This window comes from Rhinopithecus bieti, unplaced genomic scaffold (genome assembly GCF_001698545.2).
Source record: "Rhinopithecus bieti isolate Rb0 unplaced genomic scaffold, ASM169854v2 scaffold_19652, whole genome shotgun sequence".
NCBI classification, from domain to species: Eukaryota; Metazoa; Chordata; class Mammalia; order Primates; family Cercopithecidae; genus Rhinopithecus; species Rhinopithecus bieti.
This window is the reverse complement of record NW_016809913.1, coordinates 198,818-224,755: the sequence shown is the minus strand read 5'-3', so window position 1 is coordinate 224,755 and position 25,938 is coordinate 198,818. Positions and strand designations below refer to the sequence as shown.

The window sequence follows — 25,938 nt, the reverse complement described above, 5'->3', positions numbered from 1 at the left end:
AGAGACAGGAGCTCCAACCGTCGTGGGCTGCCGGCTGCCTGTAGTGAGCTAGTCCCGAGGCCTGCGGTGAGCGCCGGAGCTGGAGAGGCAGGTGAGGAGCGGCGCGGCGGGGCCCGGCGTGGGGAAGGCAGCGGGCCGGGGCGGGGAGCTCGGCGCGGCCAGGGAGCCAGCCCCCCCGGCTCCTCCCCCCCGCCTGCGGAGCCCCGGGGCACACCCTCCGTGACCGTGGCGGCCCTCCCCCGGGAACCCAGGGGGAGGCTCGCGGCTCCCCGGGACCCCCACGGTGCCGCGTGAGGCAGGGAAGCCGGCGCCGGGCCGTGCGCCCTGGGGAACCCACGGGGCCTTCTCGTATCCCGTCCCGGCGTGCGTCCTCCTGCGCTGAAGCGGGCGCGCTCGGGTGGGGCTCTGGGAGCCTTGATCACTTCCCTCCTGCGTCCCGGACCCGGTGGAGAAGCGATCTTTTCTGCCTCGCCGGGGTTTGCGGCCTACTCCGCCCGCCCCACTGTCCCCGCCATTCTCCGACAGCGGCGCGGGAAGCCCTTCGAGAAAAGCGGCGGCGGCCAGGCCTCAGCGATTTTCTTCTCGGGCCTCTGGGCTGCAGCCGTTGTGAGGGTGCGGAACGAGGGACAGACGGGTTTCCTCAAAGCTGCATTGTGCCTCCTCGTGGCCCAGCGCCTCCCGAGCCTCCCTCAAGTCCACTCCTTTCATAATTGGGGCCCTAGGTTGCTCTGCAAATTGATCTTCTAGGGAAAGTGTTGAAACTCACTTGTTCTGACCTCCTTTTATGGGTCTGCCGTACTTCCACCCACCTCACCTCTGTGGTTCTTAAACTTTGAGCGTTATATAGCCCTTTGTGAATGTCACGAAAGTGATAGACCTCCAAATATCCGTGCATTTTCGAATGTACATTTTGTATACATTTTTAGAGAGTTCAGAACCGCCTCCCTCCCCCACAACCAGCGCATTCATGGATTCCTTGTAATTTTCCAACTGCCCTGTGAGGTAGGTATTTTTTACCCTATTTTAGAAATAAGAAAACAGATGCAGGTAAATTAAGTTTTCTCCGAGGTAACAGTCGGTAAACTGTACGGTCAGACTTGCACTCCCATCCCTTATTCCAGGTCCACTAGCTTTCCTTCACACCATGTTGCACTACAGTAAGCAAAGCCTGCTTTTTATAACATGATAGCAATTTTGCTTCACAGCTTGTGCAGACAACATAATTCCAGTATACTTAAAACTAGGACTATAAACTGCTTTAGAAAACATGAATATAAGAAGATGCTGATATAATCTTTTTCCATTTGGATTGATTTATGAGTTCCTGTGAGTCTTGCTGCCCGGTTACTTCAGCACTCTCTGATTCAAGTTGCTGAATTATAAACAGGTTAATTGCACATCGGGAGCCGCTTCTTGAAAGATGACAACTTCACCGATCATGATAGGAGCTGACGTTAATCAATGAGAGCTCTTGCTGTGTGCCCAACTGTTTTAAGGGTTTTACTCTTAGAACAGCTATTTGAGTTAGGTCCCATAATTAGTCACATTTTACAGATGAGGAAGCTCAGAAACAGAGGTAAGTAACCTATCAAAGTTGTACAGCTGGTAAGTGGCCGAGTTAGGATTTGAATTCAGGCAGTCTGATTCCAGGCTCTACTTAATTGTCTCTCAATATAGGGATTCTAACTCAATTCCAAATCTGTATAGTGGCTTGATTTCTGAGGGTGGTGTATGTGTTAAACTTCATAATAAAAACTTCATGAACATAATGTAATTTTTACTGGTGATTAAAAAGAAACTTCAGGACCGGGCGCAGTGGCTCACGCCTGTAATCCCAGCACTTTGGGAGGCCAAGGCAGGCGAATCACCTGAGATCGGGAGTTGGAGACCAGCCTGACCAACATGGAGAAACCACGTCTCTACTAAAAATACAAAAAAAAAATTAGCTGGGCATGGTGACGCATGCCTGTAATCCCAACTATCTGGGAGGCTGGGGCAGGAGTATCATTTGAACCCTGGAGGAGGAGGTTGCGGTAAGCCGAGATTGCCCCATTGTACTCCAGCCTGGGCAACAAGAGTGAAACTCCACCTAAAAAAAAAAAAAAAAGAAACTTCAGGATCTTGTAATACTTAAAGGTCATCATCCATTATGAGTATCATATGTTGCTGATGACCTAAAAAGAGCTTTTATGTTATTTGGATTTTCTTCATTGTGATTTACTAGAAGTACATGTGTGCATTAGATAATTGAACACCCTTTTGCGAGCTGGCTTTTCCTGTATCAGAACTCTTTCATGCTGTAGAGTAGACAATAAATGTAATACTTTGGAAAGTGTTTGATTAGTCGTCATGGACTATATAAGAGGCTGGCCTTTGGAAAATTGGAAGCCTATCTCTTTGTTTATATCTTTTTTTTTTTTTTTTTGGCCTCCTAGCCTTTCATGCAGCTATATGTCTTTGGCTTTCAAGATCCTCTTTCCACAAACCCTCCGTGCACTCAGCCGAAAAGAACTGTGCCTATTCCAAGAACATCACAGGCCTGATGTAAGACAATTCAGCCAGTGGTCAGAAACAGATCTGCTTCATGGACACCCCTTCTTCCTGAGAAGAAAGCCTGTTCTGTCATTCCAGGGAAGCCATCTAAGATCACGTGCCACCTGCCTTGTTTTCTTGCCAGGGTTGCATGTGGGACTCTGCAGTGGCCCCTGTGAGATGGCTGAGCAACGGTTCTGTGTGGACTATGCCAAGCGTGGCACAGCTGGCTGCAAAAAATGCAAGGAAAAGATTGTGAAGGGCATATGCCGAATTGGCAAAGTGGTGCCCAATCCCTTCTCAGAGTCTGGGGGTGATATGAAAGAGTGGTATCACATTAAATGCATGTTTGAGAAACTAGAGCGGGCCCGGGCCACCACAAAAAAAATCGAGGACCTCACAGAGCTGGAAGGCTGGGAAGAGCTGGAAGATAATGAGAAGGAACAGATAACCCAGCACATTGCAGGTAAGGTAGAAAACACTGCTTTCCCATCTTACTGGTGCTGACAGAAAGAGGGATAAGGAGTTCAATTGCTTGCTTTCTCTTTTTTTTAACTTTGTTTTTTTAGAGATGGGGTCTCACTCTGTTGCCCAGGCCAGTGTGTAATGTCGCAGTCATAGCTCACTGCAGTCTTGCACTGCCAGACTCAAGTCATCCTGACTCAGCCTCCCAAGCAGTTGGGATTACAGGCACAAGCCACCATGCCCGGCCTTTAACGTTTTATTTGGAAATAATTTTAAACTCACTGAAGTGTTGCAAGATTAAAAAGAGTACAAAGAACATTCATATTCCTTTTATCCATATTTACCAATTAACATTTTACTCTATTTGCTCTATCATATTTGTTCATGTGCTCTCTCTCTTTACACACACACACCTGCATGCACTCACTTTAAACCATTTAAGAATAAGTTGCATACATCATGACCCTTTAAAATTCTTCAGTGTATATACCTTGAGAATAGGATATATGACCATTATGTGACTACAATACAGCTATCATCTTCAGAAAATTTGTCCTTGATATAATACTGTAATCTACCATCTGTATACTGTTTTGTCAATGGATTGAGTCATACCTTCAATAGCTTTTTTTCCTGCAGTATGGAATCCCAGTTTAGGATCACATCGGATGTTGCATTTAGTTGTATTTCTTTGGCATCCTTTAATCTGAAAAATTTCCGTAGTCTCTCTTTTAGACATTGATATTTTGGAAGAATAGAGTACCGATTACTATCCTCTTTTGTTTTTTTTCCTGTAGCATATAATTCATTACTGTACTTAACTAATTTGATACTTAATTGTCTCATATTTGGCCAATTAGGAACCCCTTTACACTGTCCTCTGTGTCCTGTATACCCTCATTACTTTTTAAAATATACTTCTTTACTTTGGGTATAGCAGGATGCTTTTAGTCTTATCCTATATGTATCCTTCCCCAGCCCTGAAATTTGCAATTTCTCTGGGGAGTACAGATTTCTGTTAGTGGGAAATGGTATTAAAGAATAAAACCTGGATGCTATGTGTCCACATTGTCATGGGCTATCTGTTTCTTTCTTTTTTTTTTTTTTTTTTGAGACAGAGTCTCATTCTGTGGCCCAGACTGGAGTGCAGTGGCACTATCTTACTGCAACCTTTGCCTTCCAGGTTCAAGTGATTCTCCTGTCTCAGCCTCCCAAGTAGCTGGGACTACAGGCACATAACACCACACCCGGCTAATTTTTGTGTTTTTAGTAGAGACAGGGTTTTACCATGTTGGTCCGGCTGGTCTTGAACTCCTGACCTCAAGTGATCCGTCCACCTTGGCCTCCCAAAGTGCTGGGATTACAGGTGTGAGCACCCAGCCATGGCGTGTCTGTTTCTAAGCCCTTTCAGCAGACAGAGCTAGAAAATACATGCATGTAAAATTCATACCTATATATGGCTATATAACATGTTTGCATGTACATGCATATTTACATATGTATATTTTAGAATTTATGCCAATACCTCCAAATCCAATTAGTCCTCTTTGACCTTCAGCGTCTGTAAAATAATGTTCATATCTTCAACTTTGTTCTGGTCACCGTAGGAAGACAGTTAACAATAGCTCAAAAAATGGGTATCTGTCCTTGTTCTTTGAAAGGAAAAAAGACTTCCAGGAAGGAAAACTTTACTTCCCATATACTTTATTCTCAGGCTCCCCATCCCACCATGCATTGCCTTAGCTATTGGCCTCAGCCTTTGTTACTTCTTGACCCATCTCTCATTTGGAGGAAGAGAAATATAGGTAGAGTTCATGACTCAGATAATTAAGCAGCTGGAAATTTTCCTTCCTATGCTACATTGACATGCTCCGTGATCCTCATTTACGTTTTATTCATCTCTAAATTGAAGCTAATTCTGTGGGGTTGGCATTCCCTAAGTTTTATCCATCAAACTATGATTTCTGATTTCCCCCAAATTGTTATTTCTAGAGACTTATATATGGGATAAGAAGTGGAGAATGTTGATGAAAATTTAAGTTACTAATAGAGGTAAATGGCAACTGGATCTTTTGTCTCCAGAATATCCTTCCCTCCTCTCCCTGTAATACCCTATTACCTACTACCCCACTCAAAACTACCAACCACCAGCCAGCCTTGGGCTAGTGCTAGGGTAGTGACTTAACAGGCAAGGCTCTAGAAGCCGTTGATAGATTCTTTGGATGTTTTTTCAGAGATCTTTCACTGAAGGATATTTTATCTTCTTTTGTGATCCTACAGATCTGTCTTCTAAGGCAGCAGGTACACCAAAGAAGAAAGCTGTTGTCCAGGCTAAGTTGACAACCACTGGCCAGGTGACTTCTCCGGTGAAAAGCGCCTCATTTGTCACCGGTAACAATCCCCGGAAATTTTCTGGCTTTTCAGGTAAGATAGGTTAGGGCTACTTTAGCTGTTATAGTGCTGCTTTTATTTTGTATTCTACTTAGGATTCTGACGAAGAGTGAAAATTCTGTGCTATCTCATTTCATAAATAATTTGCTTCTGTCTGAGCAGAAACAGGTAATGGCTAATGCTAAGCCTTCCACTTGATTTTTATGTTTGTTTGTTGGTTGGTTTTTGGGTTTTTTTTGAGATGAAGTCTTGCTCTGTCATCCAAGCTGGAGTGCAGTAGTGCATTCCCAGCTCATTGCAACCTCCACCTCCTGGATCCAAGCGATTCTCCCACCTCAGCCTCCCAAGTAGCTGAGATTACAGGCACCTGCCACCACGCCTGGCTAATTTTTGTATTTTCAGTAGAGATGGGGTTTCACCATGTTGGCCAGCCTGGTCTCGAACTCCTGACCTCAGGTGATCCACCTGCCCCAGCTTCCCAAAGTGCTGAGATTGCAGGCGTGAGCCACTGTGCCTGGCCAGCATTCCACTTGTATAGCGTTTCTTTCTATACTTTAACCTCTATTGCTGCAGAAAGATTTGTTTTGTCAAGACTTTTTCCCCTTAAAATAGTTACCTGGGTCAGACAGAGATTATTAGAACCTGTCTTTTACTTCCATGTGTTTTGATAATGAAGGAATTTTGAGAAATTGTATCCCTGAATATGCCTAGAGATGAAAATATGGAAGAAGGGAGATGTCATGCATGGATCTCCCTTCTTGATTCTTACAACTATTTGTTCAAAACACTGGAACTTTATGGAACACAAAGGAAGGAAAAAAAGATCTGAAGGATACTGCTATTTGTTGGGAGGCAGTACAGCCTAGGGATGAAGCTTGCAGACTTTGGAATCAGTGAGCTCTGGGTTCAAATCCCATCTTCTAAAGGGGAGGACTGTGGCTATTATTTGTATATTCTTTGTAGGACGGATGAACAATAAAGTGTTGTTTCCTTTTCTCTTCACTATAATACACACATGCACACATGTGTATACACACATATATAGTTTCTTTTATATAAAATATGGAATTGCTGTTTCATAGGGATTCAGGAAGACTTTGCTGGGGCATGTGGTGTAGATGGGAGTTGAGAAGATCAGGATCATTTATTGGCCTTACGTAAACAGACAGCGTTGGACTAGGGGCTTTTACATGTGTAGTTTCATTTGCTCTTCAGTTAACCCTAGACAGTACTTTTATTTAGGAAGTACTTTTTATTAGGCCCTTTTTATGACTGAGAAAGTTGAAGTTCAGGGTTATCATGGAGTTAGTATTTGCACTGAAGTCAGACTCCAGTACCTGTGCTCTTTTATACTACACTGTGTTGCTGCATTTATTGTTTGGAGACATTCTTGTGATTGACTCAGTTGAAGAAAATAAATAAAGCCAAACCACCTGGCCTTATTTTAGAAGTCATTTGGAGATTGAAAGACATTGTATGTGATTGAAAGAAGCCTAGACCTGAGGTCAGAAGACTTGGGTTCTGGTCCTTGACAGCTCAGATCCCTGAGCACGTCCTTACCTCTCTTCGGCCTCTGTCTATGAAGCAGCAGTGGCCTCTCCTACCATAGTGTTATGTACAGGGTGCTATGGGAGCATAGGCAGCAATATATAGATTACTTTCCCCTCTGCTTCCTTGAGGTTGTATATTTATTTGTTTAAGCTTCATCATATCTCCATGCCTCATCTACCCCCTAGTGTTCTCATGAGGACTGTAAGAGATAACGTTGCAAAAACGGTGCCTGGCTGTATAGGATTTTTATTATTTTAAAATTCTGAGGTTGGTTTGTTTGTTGTTTGCTGGTAGGCCAAAGATAGAGAAGAGTCCAGGTGATGCGAAGGACAGCATGTTTCTGGAAGGGCTCCGGTGTTGGGGATGGAATTTGAGAGGAGTTGAGAGAAACAGTGTTTTAGTTCTTGCAACTTGGTTGAACATTGACACTTTGGAGATTTTGTCCCTTAAAATCGTATTTAGATTCCGTATCAGAGATGAGGATGGATTTATAATTTACAAAGCCCAGACAAGAAGCAGCGTACAACAGCAGTTAGCTTAGTAATGGCTCTACCACAAGCTTGCAAATAAAATTTGCTTTGTAAATGGTCACAAGGTGATTGATGAGTTGCGCATAGTTATTTTTAAGCGTCTGGAGGAAAGCCCTGCCCCTTGACCACCTTTTGTAAAAATGTATTTTTTTTTTTTTATAACTGCTCCTTGGGGAGCAGGATTTTATTTTGACAATAATAAAAGAAAGATTGAAGTGGCAAGGGGTGGGGATGTTGAGTGTACTAGTGGGATCTGACTTTCTTAGTAGTGTCTTTGTCCTGGCTCTTTCAACAAGGAAGTGGGCCAGGAAGTCATTTGCTCTTGTCAGACCTCAATCGCCTTATCAGTAAGAGACCATTGAACTAGATAATCTTTAAGGCTTCTTCCAGCTCTGACAACCTGTGATAGCAGTAATTTCACATTGACTAACATGTGCCTTGATTTCTTACTCCTTTCTCATGCCAACTTTTCTGGGGTCAGCTTTACAATTGCTCTGAGATCCTTCTGACCGCTTTATTTATTTATTTATTTATTTATTTATTTATTTATTAGAGACAGGATCTTCCTATGTTGCCCAGGCTGGTCTCAAACTCCTGGGGTCAAGCAGTCCTCCCACGTTGGCCTCCCACAGTGTTAGGGTTACAGGTGTGAGCCACTGTGCCCGGCCAGTCCTGCTTATTCTTGGCGTGACTTCGGTCTTCATTCTTTTGTGAAGTGCTCACATAAAGAGATGCACATCAGGCCGGGCGCGGTGGCTCAAGCCTGTAATCCCAGCACTTTGGGAGGCCGAGACGGGCGGATCACGAGGTCAGGAGATCGAGACCATCCTGGCTAACACGGTGAAACCCCGTCTCTACTAAAATACAAAAAACTAGCCGGGCGTGGTGGCGGGCGCCTGTAGTCCCAGCTACTCGGGAGGCTGAGGCAGGAGAATGGCGGGAACCCGGGAGATGGAGCTTGCAGTGAGCCGAGATTGCGCCACTGCACTCCAGCCTGGGCAACAGAGCGAGACTCCGTCTCAAAAAAAAAAAAAAAAAAAAAAAAAAAAAAAAAAAAAAAAAAAAAAAAAAAAAAAGGAGATGCACATCAGTCTGGTGTTTTGCTTGGTCTAAGGAGGCCATTGCTCCTTTACCATTAATTAATAGCTGTAAGATTTGGGAAAATTACAAAATTACTTGGCCTCCCTTTCTTTATGTGTAAGATGGGTATAATGACATCTACCCCAAAGGTCTGTTCGGGGAGATGAAATAAAGCTAAAGTACCAGCAGAATATCTGTTAATTTCCTTTCTTCCCTTTCTTTCTTCTCAGAAAGGCAGAATGAATTCATCTCTGTTGTTTCTCCAACAGCCAAGGCCAACAACTCTGGGGAAGCCCCCTCAAGCCGCACCCCTAAGAGAAGTCTGTCTTCAAGCAAATGTGACCCCAAGCATAAGGACTGTCTGCTACGGGAGTTTCGAAAGTTATGCGCCATGGTGGCCGATAATCCTAGCTACAACACGAAGACCCAGATCATCCAGGACTTCCTGCGGAAAGGCTCAGCAGGAGGTGTGGCATGAGCATCCTGAATAGGCCTTTCCTCCAGAGAGATCAAGGCCATGACTGCCTTCCAGGGCATGTGAGCTGTATAGTTGCCCAGGGTCCCATGCTTGGTTTAATGCTTTACTGTAGTCTGTCTTGAAATTCTTAATAATTTTGAACAAAGGGCCTCGCATTTGCATTTTGCACTGTACTCCTCAAATTATGTAACCAGTTTTTTTCAGAGCACTTTGGCATCTTTCTTCCTCTCCCCTTAGTCTGCTCCTAGGAGGCCAGGAGAACCCATCCTATTTGACTAGTTAGAAAATTTACTGTCCTACATATTTAATTAGGTTTTTGTGAACCATATACACAGCTTGGAATAGAATCTTCCAACTCTGTTTCTTTAATTTATCTAACAAATTGTCAATGAGCATCTGTAATGTCCTTATCACTGGGCACCTGAAGTGAAAGTAACCACTCTGTCCAACAAGAGTTCATCTGTAGGCTAAAGGCGAGGCAGACACACAGTCCACCAGCCTCTGAACTCCATGCTGTCTCCTACTGTAGCGATATGCACAGGGTACTATAGGAGCATGGGCAGTGATATATAGATATGTTTTGGGCTCTGCTTCTTTGAGTTTGTTTATTTATTGAGACAAAAAAATGTGACTGTGTTGCCCAGGCTGGAGTGCATTGGTGCAATCTCAGTTCACTGCAACCTCCGCCTCCTGGGCTCAAACAGTCCTCCTGCCTCAGCCTCCCAAAGTGCTGAGATTACAGGTGTGAGCCACCTTGCCCAGTCTTCTTTGAGTTTATATATTTATGTGTTTAAGCTCTATTTCTCAAGAAGGGTTCCTTTCTTCTATCTCCAGATGGTTTCCACGGTGATGTGTACCTAACGGTGAAGCTGCTGCTGCCAGGAGTCGTTAAGACTGTTTACAACTTGAATGATAAGCAGATTGTGAAGCTTTTCAGTCGCATTTTTAACTGCAACCCAGATGATATGGCACGGGACCTAGAGCAGGTCAGAGGAAGGGGAGGGAGGGTAGGCTACATTCCAGGTGGGGTTTTGCCAAGCCAGGCACCTGCAGCCTCTTTTTTTTTTTCTGGTTGGGACACATACTGTTTTAGGAAACTGAAGCCCATTTGAGCAAGCCTTTGTTATTGGGGGAGCTGAATGTGAGGCTATAGCTGTTAATTTCGTAAGTTTCTGAGGGCGGAAACCATACCACTGCTGAACCGCAAAGGCCTGGTTCTCGAAAGTCAGAATTTGAGCCCTCTGTCTCTCCTGGGGCTCTTATTCTGTACTCTTTTTTCTCGCTTGTTTTCTCCTGTAACTTGGGTTTACCAAGCTTTGGTTTGTTCATGACTCTATCCCTGGTACCATGGCAAGTTTCCATCCCCTTCTAGGAATTGTGGATGGGCTAGTGTCTCTAAGAAGTGGGCTAGATATGTTGAGTTGGGATAGGAGCTATGATTGAAATTTCGTGATTCATCTTCAGTCCTGGGTGTTGGGGGATACACGTGGCCACCCTAGGGTTGCAGCACTGGCATTTTGGTTTTTGGAGACAGGGTGACGTGTCAGAGACAATCAGAGTCTTCTTTGAGCAGAGCAAGTCTTTCCCCCCAGCTGCCAAGAGCCTCCTTACCATCCAGGAGGTGGATGAGTTCCTTCTGCGGCTGTCCAAGCTCACCAAGGAGGATGAGCAGCAACAGGTCCTGCAGGACATTGCCTCCAGGTGGGGGAACTGCCTCTGTCAAACCGTGCCCAATGGGGATTGGGCATAGAGAGATGAATTCTCTTGGGAAGGGAAGGTTTTCTTGGGAAGGGAAGGTTCCCTTGGGGTTCCAGAGCTCTTCAAGACCAAGTTAAATGTGCCTCATTCCTCTAGGTGTACAGCCAATGACCTTAAATGCATCATTAGGTTGATCAAACATGATCTGAAGATGAACTCAGGTGCAAAACATGTGTAAGTAGCAGCTCCTCTGACAGCTCGAGCTGTCATTTGTTAGCTTCGTTTGTTCCCAACTGGTGTCAGGACTTTTGAGTCCCAATCAGGATTTGAATCCCCATTCCACTTTCTTACTTTCTGTGGGACCCTGATCTGTCACTTGACCTGTCTCTGCCTCCGTTTTCTCCTATATAAAATGGAGATAACTACCTTTCTCACAGAGTTGTTACAGTTGAAGTGTGGAATATGTTCATGGGTCTCTTGCCTACTCCAGCCCCTCGCTAAGGCGGCATCCACATAGGCACAGTATCTCAAAAGAGCTGAATTTTCCAAGAGTTTTCTCTCCTCTTTTAAAAATCTTTAGACAGCAGAACACAACCCCTTCCCTACAGATGAGGATTTCTCCTGTGAGGACAGATTGCTGTCCAAAGCCATGGAGTCAAAGGCAGTGGTTTTGTTTCCTTGTTCCTGTACCCCTTGGCAGGTTAGACGCCCTTGACCCCAATGCCTATGAAGCCTTCAAAGCCTCGCGCAACCTGCAGGATGTGGTGGAGCGGGTCCTTCACAATGCGCAGGAGGTGGAGAAGGAGCCGGGCCAGAGACGAGCTCTGAGCGTCCAGGCCTCGCTGATGACACCTGTGCAGCCCATGCTGGTGAGGAGTGCTGCCCTGCCTCTGCTCTCCAGCCTCTCCAAGCTCCACATCCTTCGGGCTGAGATCGGATAGGGTATGAGTGTTGAGAGTGCTTGCAAATTGACTGGAGGAGTTTGGGGAAGGAAGAGGGAGGTGCAAGGGGGTATTTCTCAGTAGGAAGCAAAGGCAAAAGAGAACACAGAAGATCTAGTGGAAAGACCTGAGCCGTAGGCCCAGCTGTGCCACCAAGAAGCTGTAGAATCTTAGATGAGTGATTTAGTTTCTCTTGTCCTTCAGTCTCCTGTGTGGATGACATCTGAGACTGCCTGAGGCATCTCCCTAGAATGGTTTTATCTGTTATCTTACCTGAAGACAGATGGATGTATTAAGTAACCCCTGAGATTCTGTGACCTACTGCAAAGTAGATCTGAGAGTTGGTGGCAGAGCCAGGCTTCCTGTGACAGGGTGCCTTGGGAAGAGGGAGGACACATAAGGAATGAAGGCTGACTCTGGCAGACATCATCTTGGGCCTCTGCTCATTTCATAAGAAATGGAGTTTCCTTTCCAGCGTCAGTTTTCCTGTGTGACAGGGCCCACCACATATGGTGCCATGCCTACTGTGAGATTCTTTGGATTTTTGAGTGATGTATAGTGTTTTTTTGAAACTGTCTTGTGTGTCATGCTAAAGCCTTGGTTTAGGGTTTTATGTTTGAGATAGGGAAGTGTTCTCTCCCTGCTAGGAATGTGGGCTAGCCAGCATCAAAACAGTGAGATCTCCATCCCAGAGATGGGACTGTGGCCACCTGCAGTAGTGGCCTTTCTGACTTTTATAAAAATGCCTCCTGGCATCTATTCTTTAGTTTGTCATTTAAAGACTGGCATGGGTTATATAGCTTAGTGGTTAACCACACAGGTTTTATAGGTGGGCCTAGATTCAAATCTCATTCTTGCCATTTGTTAGCGTAACTTAAGCAAGCACCTAATCTCTCTAACCTTCAGTTTTGTTATCCAAAGATGAAAACAATGTTTGTCACATAGGATGTCACATCAGGGATGAAATGAGATTATGTGTGTGAAGTACTCCCAAAATGGTAGCTATTGTTGTTGTAGTTAGGCTAGCACAGGTAGGCATGTAAGTAAGCGCTCCAGTATCTGGAAACCCTGTTGTAGGGACCCCCGATCACTCACCCTGCCAGCCTCACTGTCACCTGCACTCTTTAACCTTAGCTTCACATAGACCTTTTTTACTGGGAGAACTGATGTGTTTAGGAAGAAGCCAGAGGCCCTGCAAGAGCCTGAATTACTGAGAAAAAAATTAAATCTTGTTTCACTGGGCTTTTACTTGTTGTACAATGAATAGCATTCATATTCCTCAAAAGGCGAGCTCCTGTGTCAGCTCTGGTGATTATTTTATAGGCAGAATACAACATTGTCCAGCCCTTTCCGTTCCCATCACCTCTTCAACAGCCTTCCCTGAGCATTAATTATGGGCAGTCAGTCCCCAAGACCCAGGTCCTGCCCTCACCAACCCAATTACAAGGTCTTTGGCTGTCACTGCTTAGCAGCCCCTCATTGAAAGTCTCCAGGCTTTGCTTTCCCCACCCCAAGGCGGAGGCCTGCAAGTCCATTGAATACGCAATGAAGAAATGTCCCAATGGCATGTTCTCTGAGATCAAGTACGATGGAGAGCGAGTCCAAGTGCATAAGAATGGAGACCACTTCAGCTACTTCAGCCGCAGTCTCAAGCCCGTCCTGCCTCACAAGGTATGAGTCCCTTCCTTTCTGCCAGGACCATCTTTCCCCTTTGTGCCTCTAACAATCTCAGGGCCAGAGTCCCATAGCCATTCCAGCTGTGGTACACAATAAGGGTTTCTTTTTTATTTGTTGAATGAATTAATTGATTTATTCATTTTTGGAGTCTTCCAATAACGAAGGGCTGCTCAGCAGGGAGAGCCAAAGAGCCCTGGCCTGGGTTAGTGAGGGTAGAGCTCCCTGGGACAGTGATACTTCTTTTGCCCGCAGTGATGTTGGTTGGGACAGTGAGCTCACTTGGTGAGTTGCTGTGTGTCTTTTGTATTTCCATGTCCCAGATGCTTCCCATGAGCTAGACTAAGGCTTATATACCACAGGCTATTGGGCTGTCATTCATTCATTTGTTCAACAATTATTTATCAGATGCTTACCCATTGTTATAGCTAGTGGGGATATGGCAGTGGAAAAACTGGACACAAGTTCTGGCCATCATGAAGTTTACATTCTGATGTAAACACAGTCTTATGGGGACATCTGGGAGCCAAATTCCTGCTCTAATCAAGGGTGGCATTTGGAACCTTACTCCTTAAGCCTTCTCCACTCCCAAGGCTACTGTGAACCTTTGGGGGTGTCTTCAGGGAAAAGCAGCTGGAACATCTGGCTCCAGTAGCTTGTGAGCAGATGGAATTCCTATCCTTGCTATCCTTTTCTTTCCTAGCCCAGATTCAGTTTTTCAGAGCCCCAGGGGGTTCAGGGGACCGTGTTGTGTGGCCCCTATGCTTACCTCAGCCTTGCCTTCCTGCTGGAGCACTGGGAACAAAGCAGGCCATTTGTTTCATATGTTCAAGAGGAGGGCTAAGCAGTGGCCTCATTGTGGAGCTTTAGTGCAGGTTCACGTGTTCTGTGAAGCACTGTAAATCACTGAGGAGCTGCTTCTGGTGAGGTTGGTGTTAAATAGATACCATCTGTGACCCAGGAAGAAGTCTGAGCACACTTTTCCAGATTTAGTCCTTTCCTTAATTTTCCCTTACCCAGTGTTCACTCATCCCTTGCCTCTCCTGTGATTTGGGTTCTTAAAGGGCTAGGTTAGGGATTGAAGAGGAATGGCATGGATGTGCTGGCCTTTCCTGTTCCTGCTCTAAGCATCCTGGGTAGTGATGGCTGTGGGTTCAGGGCTCCCGCTCAAAGAAGACACTGCTCAAGTTTCCTTGTTGCACCTGAGGGAGTTCATTTCTACCTTTCTGTTTTCAAGCAGTCTGTTCTCCCGTAATCCAATCCCCAGCCTGACAGTCACACATGTTCTGCAGTAGGCACTAATCTCTGCCCACCCACCCTCCTCCTCCTGCCCCGACAGGTTTAATCTCTCTCTTTCTTCCATTTTCCTCAAAAATTGTACCTTCTCTACAGCCCATAGAAAGTGATTCAGCATGGGCTGACATCTTCCTGGGCCTGGACAGAAGTACTGAAACAGATGGCCTCTCCCTCTTGTCCAGGTGGCTCGCGAGGCCTAGCTATATGTTTTGCGCATTAGCTGGGCCTTCCACATGTTGTTCTGTATCCCATCTGGGGCCCAGGCTTTGCCCTCTATGGCACGGTTTGGGGTCCGTGCTGCCATGTCATCCCTCACCAAAGCTCCCCTTCTGCTTTCAGGTAGCCCACTTTAAGGACTACATCCCCCAGGCTTTTCCTGGGGGACACAGCATGATCTTGGATTCTGAGGTGCTTCTGATTGACAACAAGACAGGCAAACCACTGCCCTTTGGGACTCTGGGAGTGCACAAGGTACTGCCTCAGGGCCATATGTGCAAGAATGAATGAGTATGTACATGTGGCTGCACGCTGCAGTCTGAAAAGGAAGGAAATATCACTTAGTGTGGGCCTTATTCTTCGCTTCTGACCTGTTTCTGGTTTGGTTTTTTGTCTTTTGCTTTTCTCCTCAAAAGGGACTGGTATTGGGAACCAAGTTATAATTGGGTTGGTTTCCATTTAGCACTATCTGCTCAGTGCCCTTATGCCCCAGGGGCTTCAGAGCAGAAACAGGACTTTCTCATTCGGTGCCTTAGGGGGCCTCCAGAAGTGGACTGGTACTCCTTATTTTGTCATGCTCTGTGACTTTTGTTCTTTGTATACCTACTACCTCATTTTCCCTTACAGAAAGCAGCCTTCCAGGATGCTAATGTCTGCCTGTTTGTTTTTGATTGTATCTACTTTAATGATGTCAGCTTGATGGACAGGTGAGTTGGCTAGCATCTTTAAACCCAGAAACTGCCAGGAATCTGTTTTCATTTCCTCAATGAGGAAGATGGGGGCTTCAGGTTGGAAAGGAGGGTACAGGGAACCAGCTGGCACATACGTTTGCACTCAGGAGCTTGCCAAAGGCAATAGCAAGAGGGAGCTGAGAGGAAGCACAATTGCTACATGGTCCGCTCCCCGTTCAGTGTAAGAAAGAGCCCACATGTTGACTCCATCTCGTCTCTGAGAGCTTAAGTCACAGAAGAAACCCAAACCCCCAAAGAAGTTTCTCTACTAAAGCAAAATGGACTATTGCAGAGAAATAGACTGTGAGCATATGGGGTTTCAGTTTATTTCTCCAATGACACCCCTGGGGGCTCCAGTGGCACCCCTGGGGGCATAAGGCAGATGGTTTTCAGCTCAAACGTTTTGATTTCAGAAGAGACTGACAACAGGAAGCTCCTGATTACAGGGGAGGCTATGGGTGGGACCATCTTGGAGAGAATGAGCAGTCTTGACTTAGCTGCGTCCATATGCTTGTGCCTGAGAAACCAGTATCAGCCCTTTCCTCACTTAGAAATGTATCTCTACCCCTGTTCCTCCTGCAGCAGCCACATCCTTGATTGGGGAAGGAGAAAGAAGTAGAGAGGGAAGGAATTGGTGGGGGTAGGATTTGAGGTTTGGGTCCCGAGGCCTGTCTCAGCCTGCCTACCCAGGGGTTGGCCTTGGGACTGGGGGCAAAGCAGGGTGCAGGGGGTAAAAAATGAGAGTTGGAGTCATTTTTCAAGTGGGACCAGAATTTATACAATCTGGGCTAGAGGCCAGTTCTCCCTTGGCTCGCTCGATGAAGTAGAAATAGGAACTACAACTATGAACTGGCTCTATGCCACAGCTCACAATTGTCCATCTTCGGTCACGATGGAGCCCTTGCAGCCCTTGACAGCAGAGCTGTTACACATGAGGTCTTTGATCCATGGCAAGCCCTTTCTTGAAGTAGCAGTTTTATCACTGTGGCCCTTCCTTCCTCAGAATTCCTAATAAGGATGGGAGGATCCCGGCCTAACCTCAGCTCTCCTGTTCTCCTCAGGCCTCTGTGTGAGCGGCGGAAGTTTCTTCATGACAACATGGTTGAAATTCCAAACCGGATCATGTTCTCAGAAATGAAGCGAGTCACAGTAAGTGAAGACCCTACGCTAGGCAGTGTCCTAGAAGTTTGAAAGCAGGGCAGAGAACTCCTTGAGTCAACTGCAAGTGGAAGAATAAATCTTAATGTCTTATGAGCCTCCTGATAATGTTTGCATTTGACTGTTGTATATGTTGTCTGCTAGTCTTCACCCAGCAGAGTAGGGCATGGAAATCCTTCCTAGGTAAGCCCCCTGTGTTTCAAAGCCACAGCAGCCCTCTCATTGGAATGAGAAGCAACCTGCTTCTAACCCTTTGTCCCTTATATTCAAGTAAGGGTGTTTCCATTGGGCACTTAAGTAGTGTGTGAAAAGGAACAACCCCCCTCACTACCTTCTCCACTCTCACACCAACTTCCGCATCTCTCTTGTCCCTCAGAAAGCTTCGGACTTGGCTGACATGATAACCCGGGTGATCCGGGAGGGATTGGAGGGGCTGGTGCTGAAGGATGTGAAGGTAAGGTGGCCCTGCTTGCTTTCTCCTATCGACTCACTCACAGCCCTCTCCCGAGCCTTTCCAGCCCTGACCAGGAGATGGCGGTGGCAGCCTGCAGGTTGGGGTGGCTGCTGGGGAAGCCTTTCCAGGGTGTGGGCAGATATGTCCTGGATCTGGAGGGCTGATTTGTGTGTCTCCTGTAGTGCCTGGAGCCTGAGGGCTCTTCCCCTGAGGGAGGGGCACTGGGCTAGATCTGGTGTGTAGCAGTGAAGGGGTGAACCCATCCTCATGGAGTTGCCTTTCTACTCTGTGGTCTCTCTTTTGCTTCACCTCAGGGTACATATGAGCCTGGGAAGCGGCACTGGCTGAAAGTGAAGAAAGACTATTTGAACGAGGGGGCCATGGCCGACACAGCTGACCTGGTGGTCCTTGGGGCCTTCTATGGGCAAGGGAGCAAAGGTCAGGGTGGCTTCTGCCCACTGGGATGGCACTGTTTTAGAAGGCATCGCTTGAGGTACAGGCTGGCCTTGTTACTGGCTTGATCTGCCAGCATGGCCAGTCATGACTTCCGAAGTCCTAGGATCTGGGGCCCCAAGCTGGCCTGCTTACTTGGTTAGGGAGAAGTCAGAATAGAGTACCCTATGCTAGCCTAGCAGAAGGACGCTTACCACCAATTATTTTGTCAGGACCTGACAGCTTTCTCCTCAGGGAAAATCTCTTTCCTGACTGGAGAGGAAGCTGGAGTCTGAGGAACTAATACTTTTAAGCAATCTATCATGTGTCCAACACAATTCAACGCCCCACAGCCCAACACGTTGGGTGTAATTATCCCTAATTTACAAAAGAGGAAATTGGGGCTTACATGGGTTAAAATTACACAGCTAGTCAGAGGTAGCTCCGAGAGGTAAACTCTGGCACTCTGACAGCTGGGACCCAGGTCCTCTCCCTGGCCCCGGGCTCCCTCTTCTGGGCTCTTCAGGCTGGCAGAGATGGCTCCTCCAACCCACACTCATCTCACACTCCCCTCCCAGGCGGCATGATGTCAATCTTCCTCATGGGCTGCTACGACCCTGGCAGCCAGAAGTGGTGCACAGTCACCAAGTGTGCAGGAGGCCATGATGACGCCACGCTTGCCCGCCTGCAGAAGGAACTAGACATGGTGAAGATCAGCAAGGTGAGGAAGGGACTTGGTTGACCCTGGCCTCTGGACTGGCCATGATCACTGAGACAGGCTGTGCTTTGGGCATTACGGGTATTGTTTATCTGTCTCCCCAGAAAGAAGGGTTGCAGCTTGCTCAGGGGAGCAGGATTAGGCCTTAAAATCTCTGAATGCCTTCCTTGTGGAAAATGGCTTGCATGCCTCTAGGTCATACCCACTCTGGGCTGGGAGGATCACATTGCTGAAGAGTCAGCTGTTTAAGTGGCTTCTTATAATCTCATTACCAGGAGAAGGGATTTAAGCCTTGATCCAGGTTGGGAACAGCCCAAAATAGCATCTTTTCTCCTGTAGGACCCCAGCAAAATACCCAGCTGGCTGAAAGTCAACAAGATCTACTATCCTGACTTCATCGTCCCAGACCCAAAGGTATCAACTCAATGGCTTGGGGTCCTCCAGCCCATAGAATTAGCTTGCAGGCTCTCTAGTGCCATAGAGAATCCATCTCACCTCGCTGAAAGTCCACCCAGGGATGGGGATCTGGATTTCCAGCCAAGTAATAGATAGGCACAGGGACAGCCGGACAACTCTGAGGAATTTTGAATAGAATTCTTTCTGCAATACAATTGCTTTTTAAAAAGAGAGAGAGAAGAAGAAGAGACTACCTATCCACTCAGTGCAAAGGGTGTGTTCTAGAAGTAATCTGGCCCAATCCCTTCTTGTACTGACCAAGAAAGAGACCTAGAGAACAAACAGGACTTCCCTAAGGTTATTCGGCAGCAGCAGCAGCAGAACTGGGACCCAAGTTTCCCAGCTGCTAGCCAAAGCCTTCTTTGGTTTTTTGTTTGTTTGTTTTGTTTTTTGTTTTGTTTTGTTTTGTTTTCACTCTTGTTGCCCAGGCTGGAGTGCAATAGCACGATCTTGGCCCACCACAACCTCCGTCTCCCGGGTTCAAGCGATTCTCCTGCTTCAGCCTCCCAAGTAGCTGGGATTACAGGCATGTGCCACCACAGCCGACTAATTTTGTATTTTTAGTGGAGACGTGGTTTCTCCATGTTGGTCAGGCTGGTCTTGAACTCTCGACCTCAGGTGACCTGCCTGCCTCAGCCTCCCAAAGTGCTGGGATTACAGGCGTGAGCCACTGCACCCGGCCACCTTTTTGGTTTTAACTGTTCTGTATTGCTTCTAGCTGGGTGGGAGATCTTTTTTTTTTTTTTTTTTTTGAGACAGGGTCTCACTCTGTTGTCCAGGCTGGAGTGCAGTGGCAAGATCTCTGATCACTGCAGCCTCCGCCTCCCAGGTTCAAGCAGTTCTCCCACCTCAGTCTCCCAAGTAGCTGGGATTACAGGGGTGCACCACCATGCCCAGCTAATTTTTGTATTTTTAATAGAGGTAAGAGTTTTACCATGTTGGCCAGGCTGGTCTCAAACTTCTGACCTCAGGTGATCCACCCGCCTCGGCCTCCCAAAGTGCTGAGATTACAGGCATGAGCTACCACACCCAGCCACTGATACTATCTTCTTAACCAGTGATGACCTGCTGACTTACTCCTGACAGAAAGCTGCCGTGTGGGAGATCACAGGGGCTGAATTCTCCAAATCGGAGGCTCACACAGCTGATGGGATCTCCATCCGATTCCCTCGCTGCACCCGAATCCGAGATGATAAGGACTGGAAATCTGCCACTAACCTTCCCCAACTCAAGGTAGCAGCTCTTAGGCTGTATGTGTATTCTCCACCCCACTGTCCAGGCCTTGGAGCCTTGGGCATCTGGACCATTCACATGTCCTCTGTCTTCTCTTTTCCCCCATTCTCCTGTGGCAGAGCAAGGAGGGCAATTAGAGAGGGAGACAAACTGCTGCTGGGCCAGGGGCACAGCACTAGACCTCCTTCTCCCTCCATCTCTGAGCAGAGAACCTTGCATTTGCGAGGCCCCACTGAGCAGCCCTTGGTCTGGGGTATCTTAGAGTTTGCTCCTGTTGCCCCAGCCTTCAGTCCCTGCTTCACTGTACTGAGAACAATGATTTGTACCCTGATTACTCAGGCTATAGGGCCACACTTTGGAATGGTACCAAGGAAGCCAACTCCTTTTCCTTGCTCTTTATCTTTCTCACATCTTTATTCTCACATGCACCTAAAACACACCACACACATCACCTCTGAGGCCAGTCTGGGAAGGCAATAAAACCCTCTGACATTGTCCCTCCCCACCTCAGGAACTGTACCAGTTGTCCAAGGAGAAGGCAGACTTCACTGTAGTGGCTGGAGATGAGGGGAGCTCCACTACAGGGGGTAGCAGTGAAGAGAATAAGGGTCCCTCAGGGTCTGCTGTGTCCCGCAAGGCCCCCAGCAAGCCCTCTGCCAGTACCAAGAAAGCAGAAGGGAAGCTGAGTAACTCCAACAGCAAAGGCGGTAAGGATAGGGAGGGGCTGGGATGGTGAAGAGGGCGGTGTGAGGGGCAGAGATTCAAGGGCAGGGACGCAGTCTCACATTCCACCCCTGAGATCTCATGATTATCTATGCCCACTGCAGTGGACATGGACTGCATTCCTGGTGTGTGTCCAGCCATGGGCCAGAGACCCTTCTGCTGGGCACCCTATATCTGCTCAGCAAACCTGAATGGAGCAGTACCCTGGCGACAGCCAGTCTGACCAGGGAATAAGCTACTTTTGAGCTAAAGGGCTTAGCTGATAACTCTTCACCCCCCTCTCACCTATGCGCATAGCAGAGAAAGGCCCTGGTCCTTCCCATTACTGCCCCTGACTGCAGGGAGCATTATCAGCAATCCCTACCCTCTTAGTTCTTTTGTATCTTATGTTTTTTTAGAGACAGGGTCTCACTCTGTCATCCAGGCTGGAGTGCAGTGGCACGACCATAGCTCACTGCAGCCTCAAACTCCTGGGTTCAATTGATCCTCCCGAGTAGCTGGGACTGTAGGTTGCACCACCACGCCCAGCTTCTTCTTTGTCCTTCAGGCAACATGCTGACTGCAAAGCCTTCTGCTGTGAAGGTGGGAGAGAGGCTGGCCATGAAGTCTTCTCCAGTGAAAGTAGGGGAGAAGCGGAAAGCTGCTGATGAGACCCTGTGCCAAACAAAGGTGAGGGTAAAAACAGCAACACACCACGTGGACCAGTTTAGCCCAGGTTGTGTTCCTAACCCTCTGCACAAGAAGTTTGAAAGAGGATGAGCAAAGGTGTTTGGGGAACATTGGCTAAACCTCTTCCCTCCCTGCTGCCGCTCCTGTTGTGGGCAGGGTCAGCAGTGCTGCTGCTCACCCTGTGTCCTCTTGTTGCCTTGCAGAGGCGGCGAGCCAGTGAGCAGAGAGGAAGGAGAACTGTGCCAGCAGGCAGGAGATAGAACAGCCCAGCCTAGCCAGGAGAGACTGCAGGGACTCACTCAGCTGCTGGCCCCAAGTCAAAATTTACATTAAATGGGAAAGCCCAGTCTGGGTGTGGGAATGCAGCATTGTGAGTTTGTGGTCAGGCTGGAAGCAGGTCCAGCGAGCAATAAGAAGGGGAGAGGGCACTGGCTTGGTGACTCTCCTCCCACCTAAGGAACCTTTTCCCTTTTACACTTACTTGTCAGTCTTGGGTTTGGCAACATCTCCTGAGCACTTTTTTTTTTTTTTCCCTCAAGTCTGGCTCTGTCGTGCAGGCTGGAGTGAAGTGGTGCAATCTCAGCTCACTGCAACCTCCGCCTCCCGGGTTCAAGCGATTCTCCTGCTTCAGCCTGCCGAGTAGCTGGGAGTATAGGCATGTGCCACCATGCCCAGCTAATTTTTGTATTTTTAGTAGAGACGGGGTTTCACCATGTTGGTCAGGATGGTCTCGAAGTCCTGACCTCAAGTGATCCGCCTGCCTCGGCCTCCCAAAGTGCTGGGATTACAGGCATGAGCCACCACACCTGGCCTCTTTTGAGCACTTTCTGATGCCAAGAACTAGGTTTAATACTGGCTCAACTCTGGGGGAGCTGATGGCTCAAAGGGCAGATAGAGAAGTAAACATAATTTACACCCATGTCATCACACCCCCACTCTCCCCACCGCCATCTAGGAGTAAGCATAGAAGTCTGACAACTCAGGTCCTGAACTTGGTCCCCAACAGACCTGTAGAAACCTTCCCCCTCTCTCTTCCCAGCCTGAAGTCCTTGAACCCATTGAGAGTAGTAAGCAGGACTCCTGACCCCTCAGTCTAGCAGGTTGTACAGAGTAGACTGCTTGGTCTCAGGGGACATCACTGAATCTGAGGGCACTGAGTCAGAGCCAGCTCTGCCTGCCCACCATGACTGGGTGGCTCTTATACCCATATATTCTTCCCATCTCCAGGTCCCAGATGTCAAGGCCCATCCCCTCTTCTTTTCCCCTAGGCAGGGATGGAGGGGCATGTCAGTCTTGTATAATTTGGAGTGACTGGAGGGGTGGGGTTGTTGATGCATAGTATTCCAGTAAACTCCTCTGCTTGTGTCCTAACTCCAGGCTCCCTCATTCTGTCCTGGGCTTATCTGGGTGAAGACCCATCTGTACCCAATGTAGGTCTGACCCCACCGTGACCTCTCTGCATTTGCAGGTACTGCTGGACATCTTCACTGGAGTGCGGCTTTACTTGCCACCCTCCACACCAGACTTCAGCCGTCTCAGACGCTACTTTGTGGCATTCGACGGGGACCTGGTACAGGAATTTGATATGACCTCAGCCACACATGTGCTGGATAGCAGGGACAAGAACCCTGTGGCCCAGCAGGTCTCCCCAGAGTGGATTTGGGCATGTATCCGGAAACGGAGACTGGTAGCTCCCTGCTAGGTTTGCTGTCTTCCCTCTCCCTCAGGCCATACTCTCCTTTACCATACTACTGGACTGGACTCAGGCTGGAGGCAGGTAGACACAGTATAGGGGGAATGGGCTTGCTTCTCCCAAACCCACCAGTTCTCCACGGTCTCTTCTGGACCAGGAATTAGTTGCTGTGGGTGCCACAACTGAAGTCAGTTTCTCTTGCTGGGTTTAAATAGATCTTTCAGATCTGGGTGCTGGGTTTGCCTTCTTTTTGTTTTCTTTGAAAAGCAGCTTAGTTACCTTTTTTATAAATAAAATACCTTGCAGTTGTCTTTGTCCTTTCCCCACCTACACCCCTAATAATTTCCCTAGAGATTAAGGAGTAAAGGCTGGGTTATGGCAGCTCTGTCCGCAAAGCCTTCTCTCCCGTCCTTGCCTGTTCCTTTGTACTTCCAGGCTCATTTTAAAGTCGTATTTAAAGGACTGCCCTCAGAAATGCTTCCATTTAGCAGAACTGTGTTCGGCCTGACACCCTTTGCCAGGAACAAAGCCTCATGTGAAAGAAAACAAAATGAACTTTTTTGACTTTCTTCTCTGTGTTCTTCTGTTACAGGGTGAGGATTCCCAGTTTGAAGGGAGGGAACTAGGGTCAGGTAGGACAATGGGGCCTTTATGAAGAAAGGGGAAGTTATTTGGGTCACTCCTCTGGAGGGATAGAGGGCTCCAGGAAGATCTGCCTCCCCAAAACCTGGAAACAAGACGGTTCTTTAAGAATAAAAATCTACGTGGGGCTTGAGGCCAAGAACAGCCCTTGTTGCCACGAACATGGAGACTTTGTAGCATGTCCCGTTCTTAGTGCTTGAGTGTCCCAACCTTAAGCTGACTAAGCCACCCTGGCTGCACATGCAGCAGCCATGACTGTGTATGCTGTGGTGGTGGTGTCTTCCTCATGACTGGAGGAATAATTATATGATATTGTTGACCCCCCAAGTATTGGCTGATGAACGTGGGCCTCAAAGGCCAGTAGCTTTCTTGGCCTGCAGAGTAAATGGACAGTATATTATGGAAAGACTTGCATACAGCTTCCTGTTTACAATGGGAGGTTTAGGTTTCATAATCCTGGACCAGTCAAATGCACCAAATATCCCAAAACTCAATCGATTTTTTTCTTCTATTCATTGGATTCATCTGTGTCCTACTGAGTTTTTTCATGGCTGGAGTATTCATATGAATGAAACTGCCGGGCTATCTGATGGGTTAGAGTGCCTTTGAGAAGACATCAGTGGATACTGGATTTGTTCCTGTCGATGAAGTTTTACAGGCTGTACCAATCCTCCAGTATGAAATGTCGGAAAGAATGAAGAGCGGCAGTAAAAGAAATACCTAGCGAAAAACACAGGAAGCATATTGAAGCTTGGACTAGAATTTCTTCTTGGTATCAGAGAGACAAGTTTATCACAGTATTTTTTTTTCCCTGCTGACCTATTGATAATACCAACAGTGTTGAGTGGCATTTTTTTTCTTAGTTTTTAATTTCTTAAAGAAAATATACTCCATAGCTTCAAGAAAAAAAAAAAGAATAAAAATCCACACCTGAGAACAGATCCATACAACCTGCTTACAAAGAACAGCTCCTGTGCTACCTGAGGCTGATTTATTTGAAGAACAAAAGGAAGACAATTTAGTGTAAACAAGTGCTATTCAGTGAACTTTCTGCAGCAGTGGCAATATCTATAAATCTGCACTGTCCAACCAAACTAGCCACAGATAGCTGCTGAGCAATTGAAATGAAGTTGGCACAACTAAGGAACTGAAGTTCTTATTTTAATTCAACTTCAAATGGTCACATGTCACTAGTGACTACCACACTGGACAGTGCAGGTATAGATGGAGCTCACATCAGAGTCTTGAAACTTAATGGCTCTAACCTTAGGCGAGTTATGTAACATCTAAGCCTCAATCCCTCCAAGTAGAATGGGGATAGCCATTGCACCTAAATCATAGGGTTGTCCTATTGTCTTGAGCAACATTATGTAAAGCACTTAGCCCACAGCCTACCACATAGTTATCTAGAGTTGGGAACATCACCACTGGTTTGCATGTCCAGACCCTACCCGGGAGAAGGGCCTAGCCTATGATTTTGGAACTCTCAGTTGTAGGTTTGCATGTTTCAGCTAACACTCCACTCTGAGTGCAGGCTCATCAGGACACCATACGGTTGTAAATTGGCTTCCATGTCCCAGTCCTGGCTTTTGAGGGTCAGTTCTCTCCTTACAAACAAATTAGCAGACTCTGGGCTTGTAAGATCAAGGAGTACTGCACCGCCGCCCCCGCCCGGCCCAGATTTGATCTGATTGACTTTGGCTTCCACCTACTGTTTAAAATGTGTATGTTGGAGTAGGGACAGCACAGGGGAGGGGGTTACTTTCCTGACTCTAGCCCAGGACATTTGGTGTTTTGGAATAGGCACCGTTCAGCCTGGCTTCAGTTTTAGGAATCAGGTACTCTTTTTATTCCATCCTCTATGGAGACAAAAAGCTGCTCCTCCTTTGAGTACTGACCTACATAGATTTCCATTTCTTTCTTCAGCCTCAGGCCAAACAACTGGACAGGGCAGTAGAACAAGGCTGTCTCCTCAGGATCCTGCCAAAGGCACTGTCCTCTCCAACCTGGATCCAGCCCCACTTGCCCTTACTGGTTGCTTACACCCAGAGTGCACACTCACAGGAAAGGGGCTCTGCTGGCTGCAGGTGATCATCTTGTCCCTTCTTTGCCTTAGTGTGTGTTATTGCTATTTCAATGTCAGTGTTTTTGTTGTTGTTGTTGTGTGTTTTTTTTTT

General features: G+C 47.2%; 1 protein-coding gene and 1 pseudogene across 6 annotated transcripts; both read left to right on the top strand.

Moving 5' to 3' along the window:
- The first annotated feature begins 1 nt into the window (after position 1).
- On the top strand, positions 2–23,687 carry LIG3 (DNA ligase 3). 5 transcript variants are annotated; one of them, XM_017890910.1, is made up of 21 exons: positions 14–91; positions 927–1,002; positions 2,436–2,998; positions 5,278–5,421; positions 8,819–9,016; positions 9,862–10,013; positions 10,562–10,728; positions 10,882–10,959; positions 11,426–11,594; positions 13,182–13,337; positions 14,976–15,107; positions 15,480–15,559; positions 16,645–16,732; positions 17,118–17,195; positions 17,510–17,633; positions 18,206–18,348; positions 18,685–18,759; positions 19,888–20,034; positions 20,546–20,741; positions 21,305–21,426; positions 22,895–23,687. In XM_017890910.1, the coding sequence occupies exons 3-21, from the start codon at positions 2,452–2,454 to the stop codon at positions 23,126–23,128; spliced, it is 3,030 nt and encodes a 1,009-aa protein (XP_017746399.1). In that variant the 5' UTR covers positions 14–91; positions 927–1,002; positions 2,436–2,451; the 3' UTR covers positions 23,129–23,687. The 5 variants fall into 5 exon arrangements, 4 of the variants coding, with proteins under 4 accessions (XP_017746397.1, XP_017746400.1, XP_017746399.1 ...); XM_017890908.1 differs by lacking the exon at positions 927–1,002 and having other exon boundaries at positions 2–91; XM_017890911.1 differs by lacking the exons at positions 927–1,002; positions 22,895–23,687 and adding an exon at positions 21,630–21,937 and having other exon boundaries at positions 2–91.
- Positions 23,688–23,899: 212 nt separating this feature from the next.
- Positions 23,900–25,938, top strand: LOC108541387 (oligosaccharyltransferase complex subunit OSTC pseudogene; annotated as a pseudogene). Its single transcript, XR_001888949.1, has one exon. The product of XR_001888949.1 is annotated as an oligosaccharyltransferase complex subunit OSTC pseudogene (transcript).

What these genes read in the sequence shown, in the direction of transcription:
- LIG3 (XM_017890908.1), top strand. Translation starts at nt 2,452, where the DNA reads ATGTCTTTGGCTTTCAAGATCCTCTTTCCACAAACCCTCCGTGCACTC. An exon ending in GGACTCTGGGAGTGCACAAG is followed by an intron (nt 15,108 to 15,479) that starts GTACTGCCTCAG and finishes TTTCCCTTACAG; the next exon opens with AAAGCAGCCTTCCAGGATGC. An exon ending in TGGTGCTGAAGGATGTGAAG is followed by an intron (nt 17,196 to 17,509) that starts GTAAGGTGGCCC and finishes GCTTCACCTCAG; the next exon opens with GGTACATATGAGCCTGGGAA.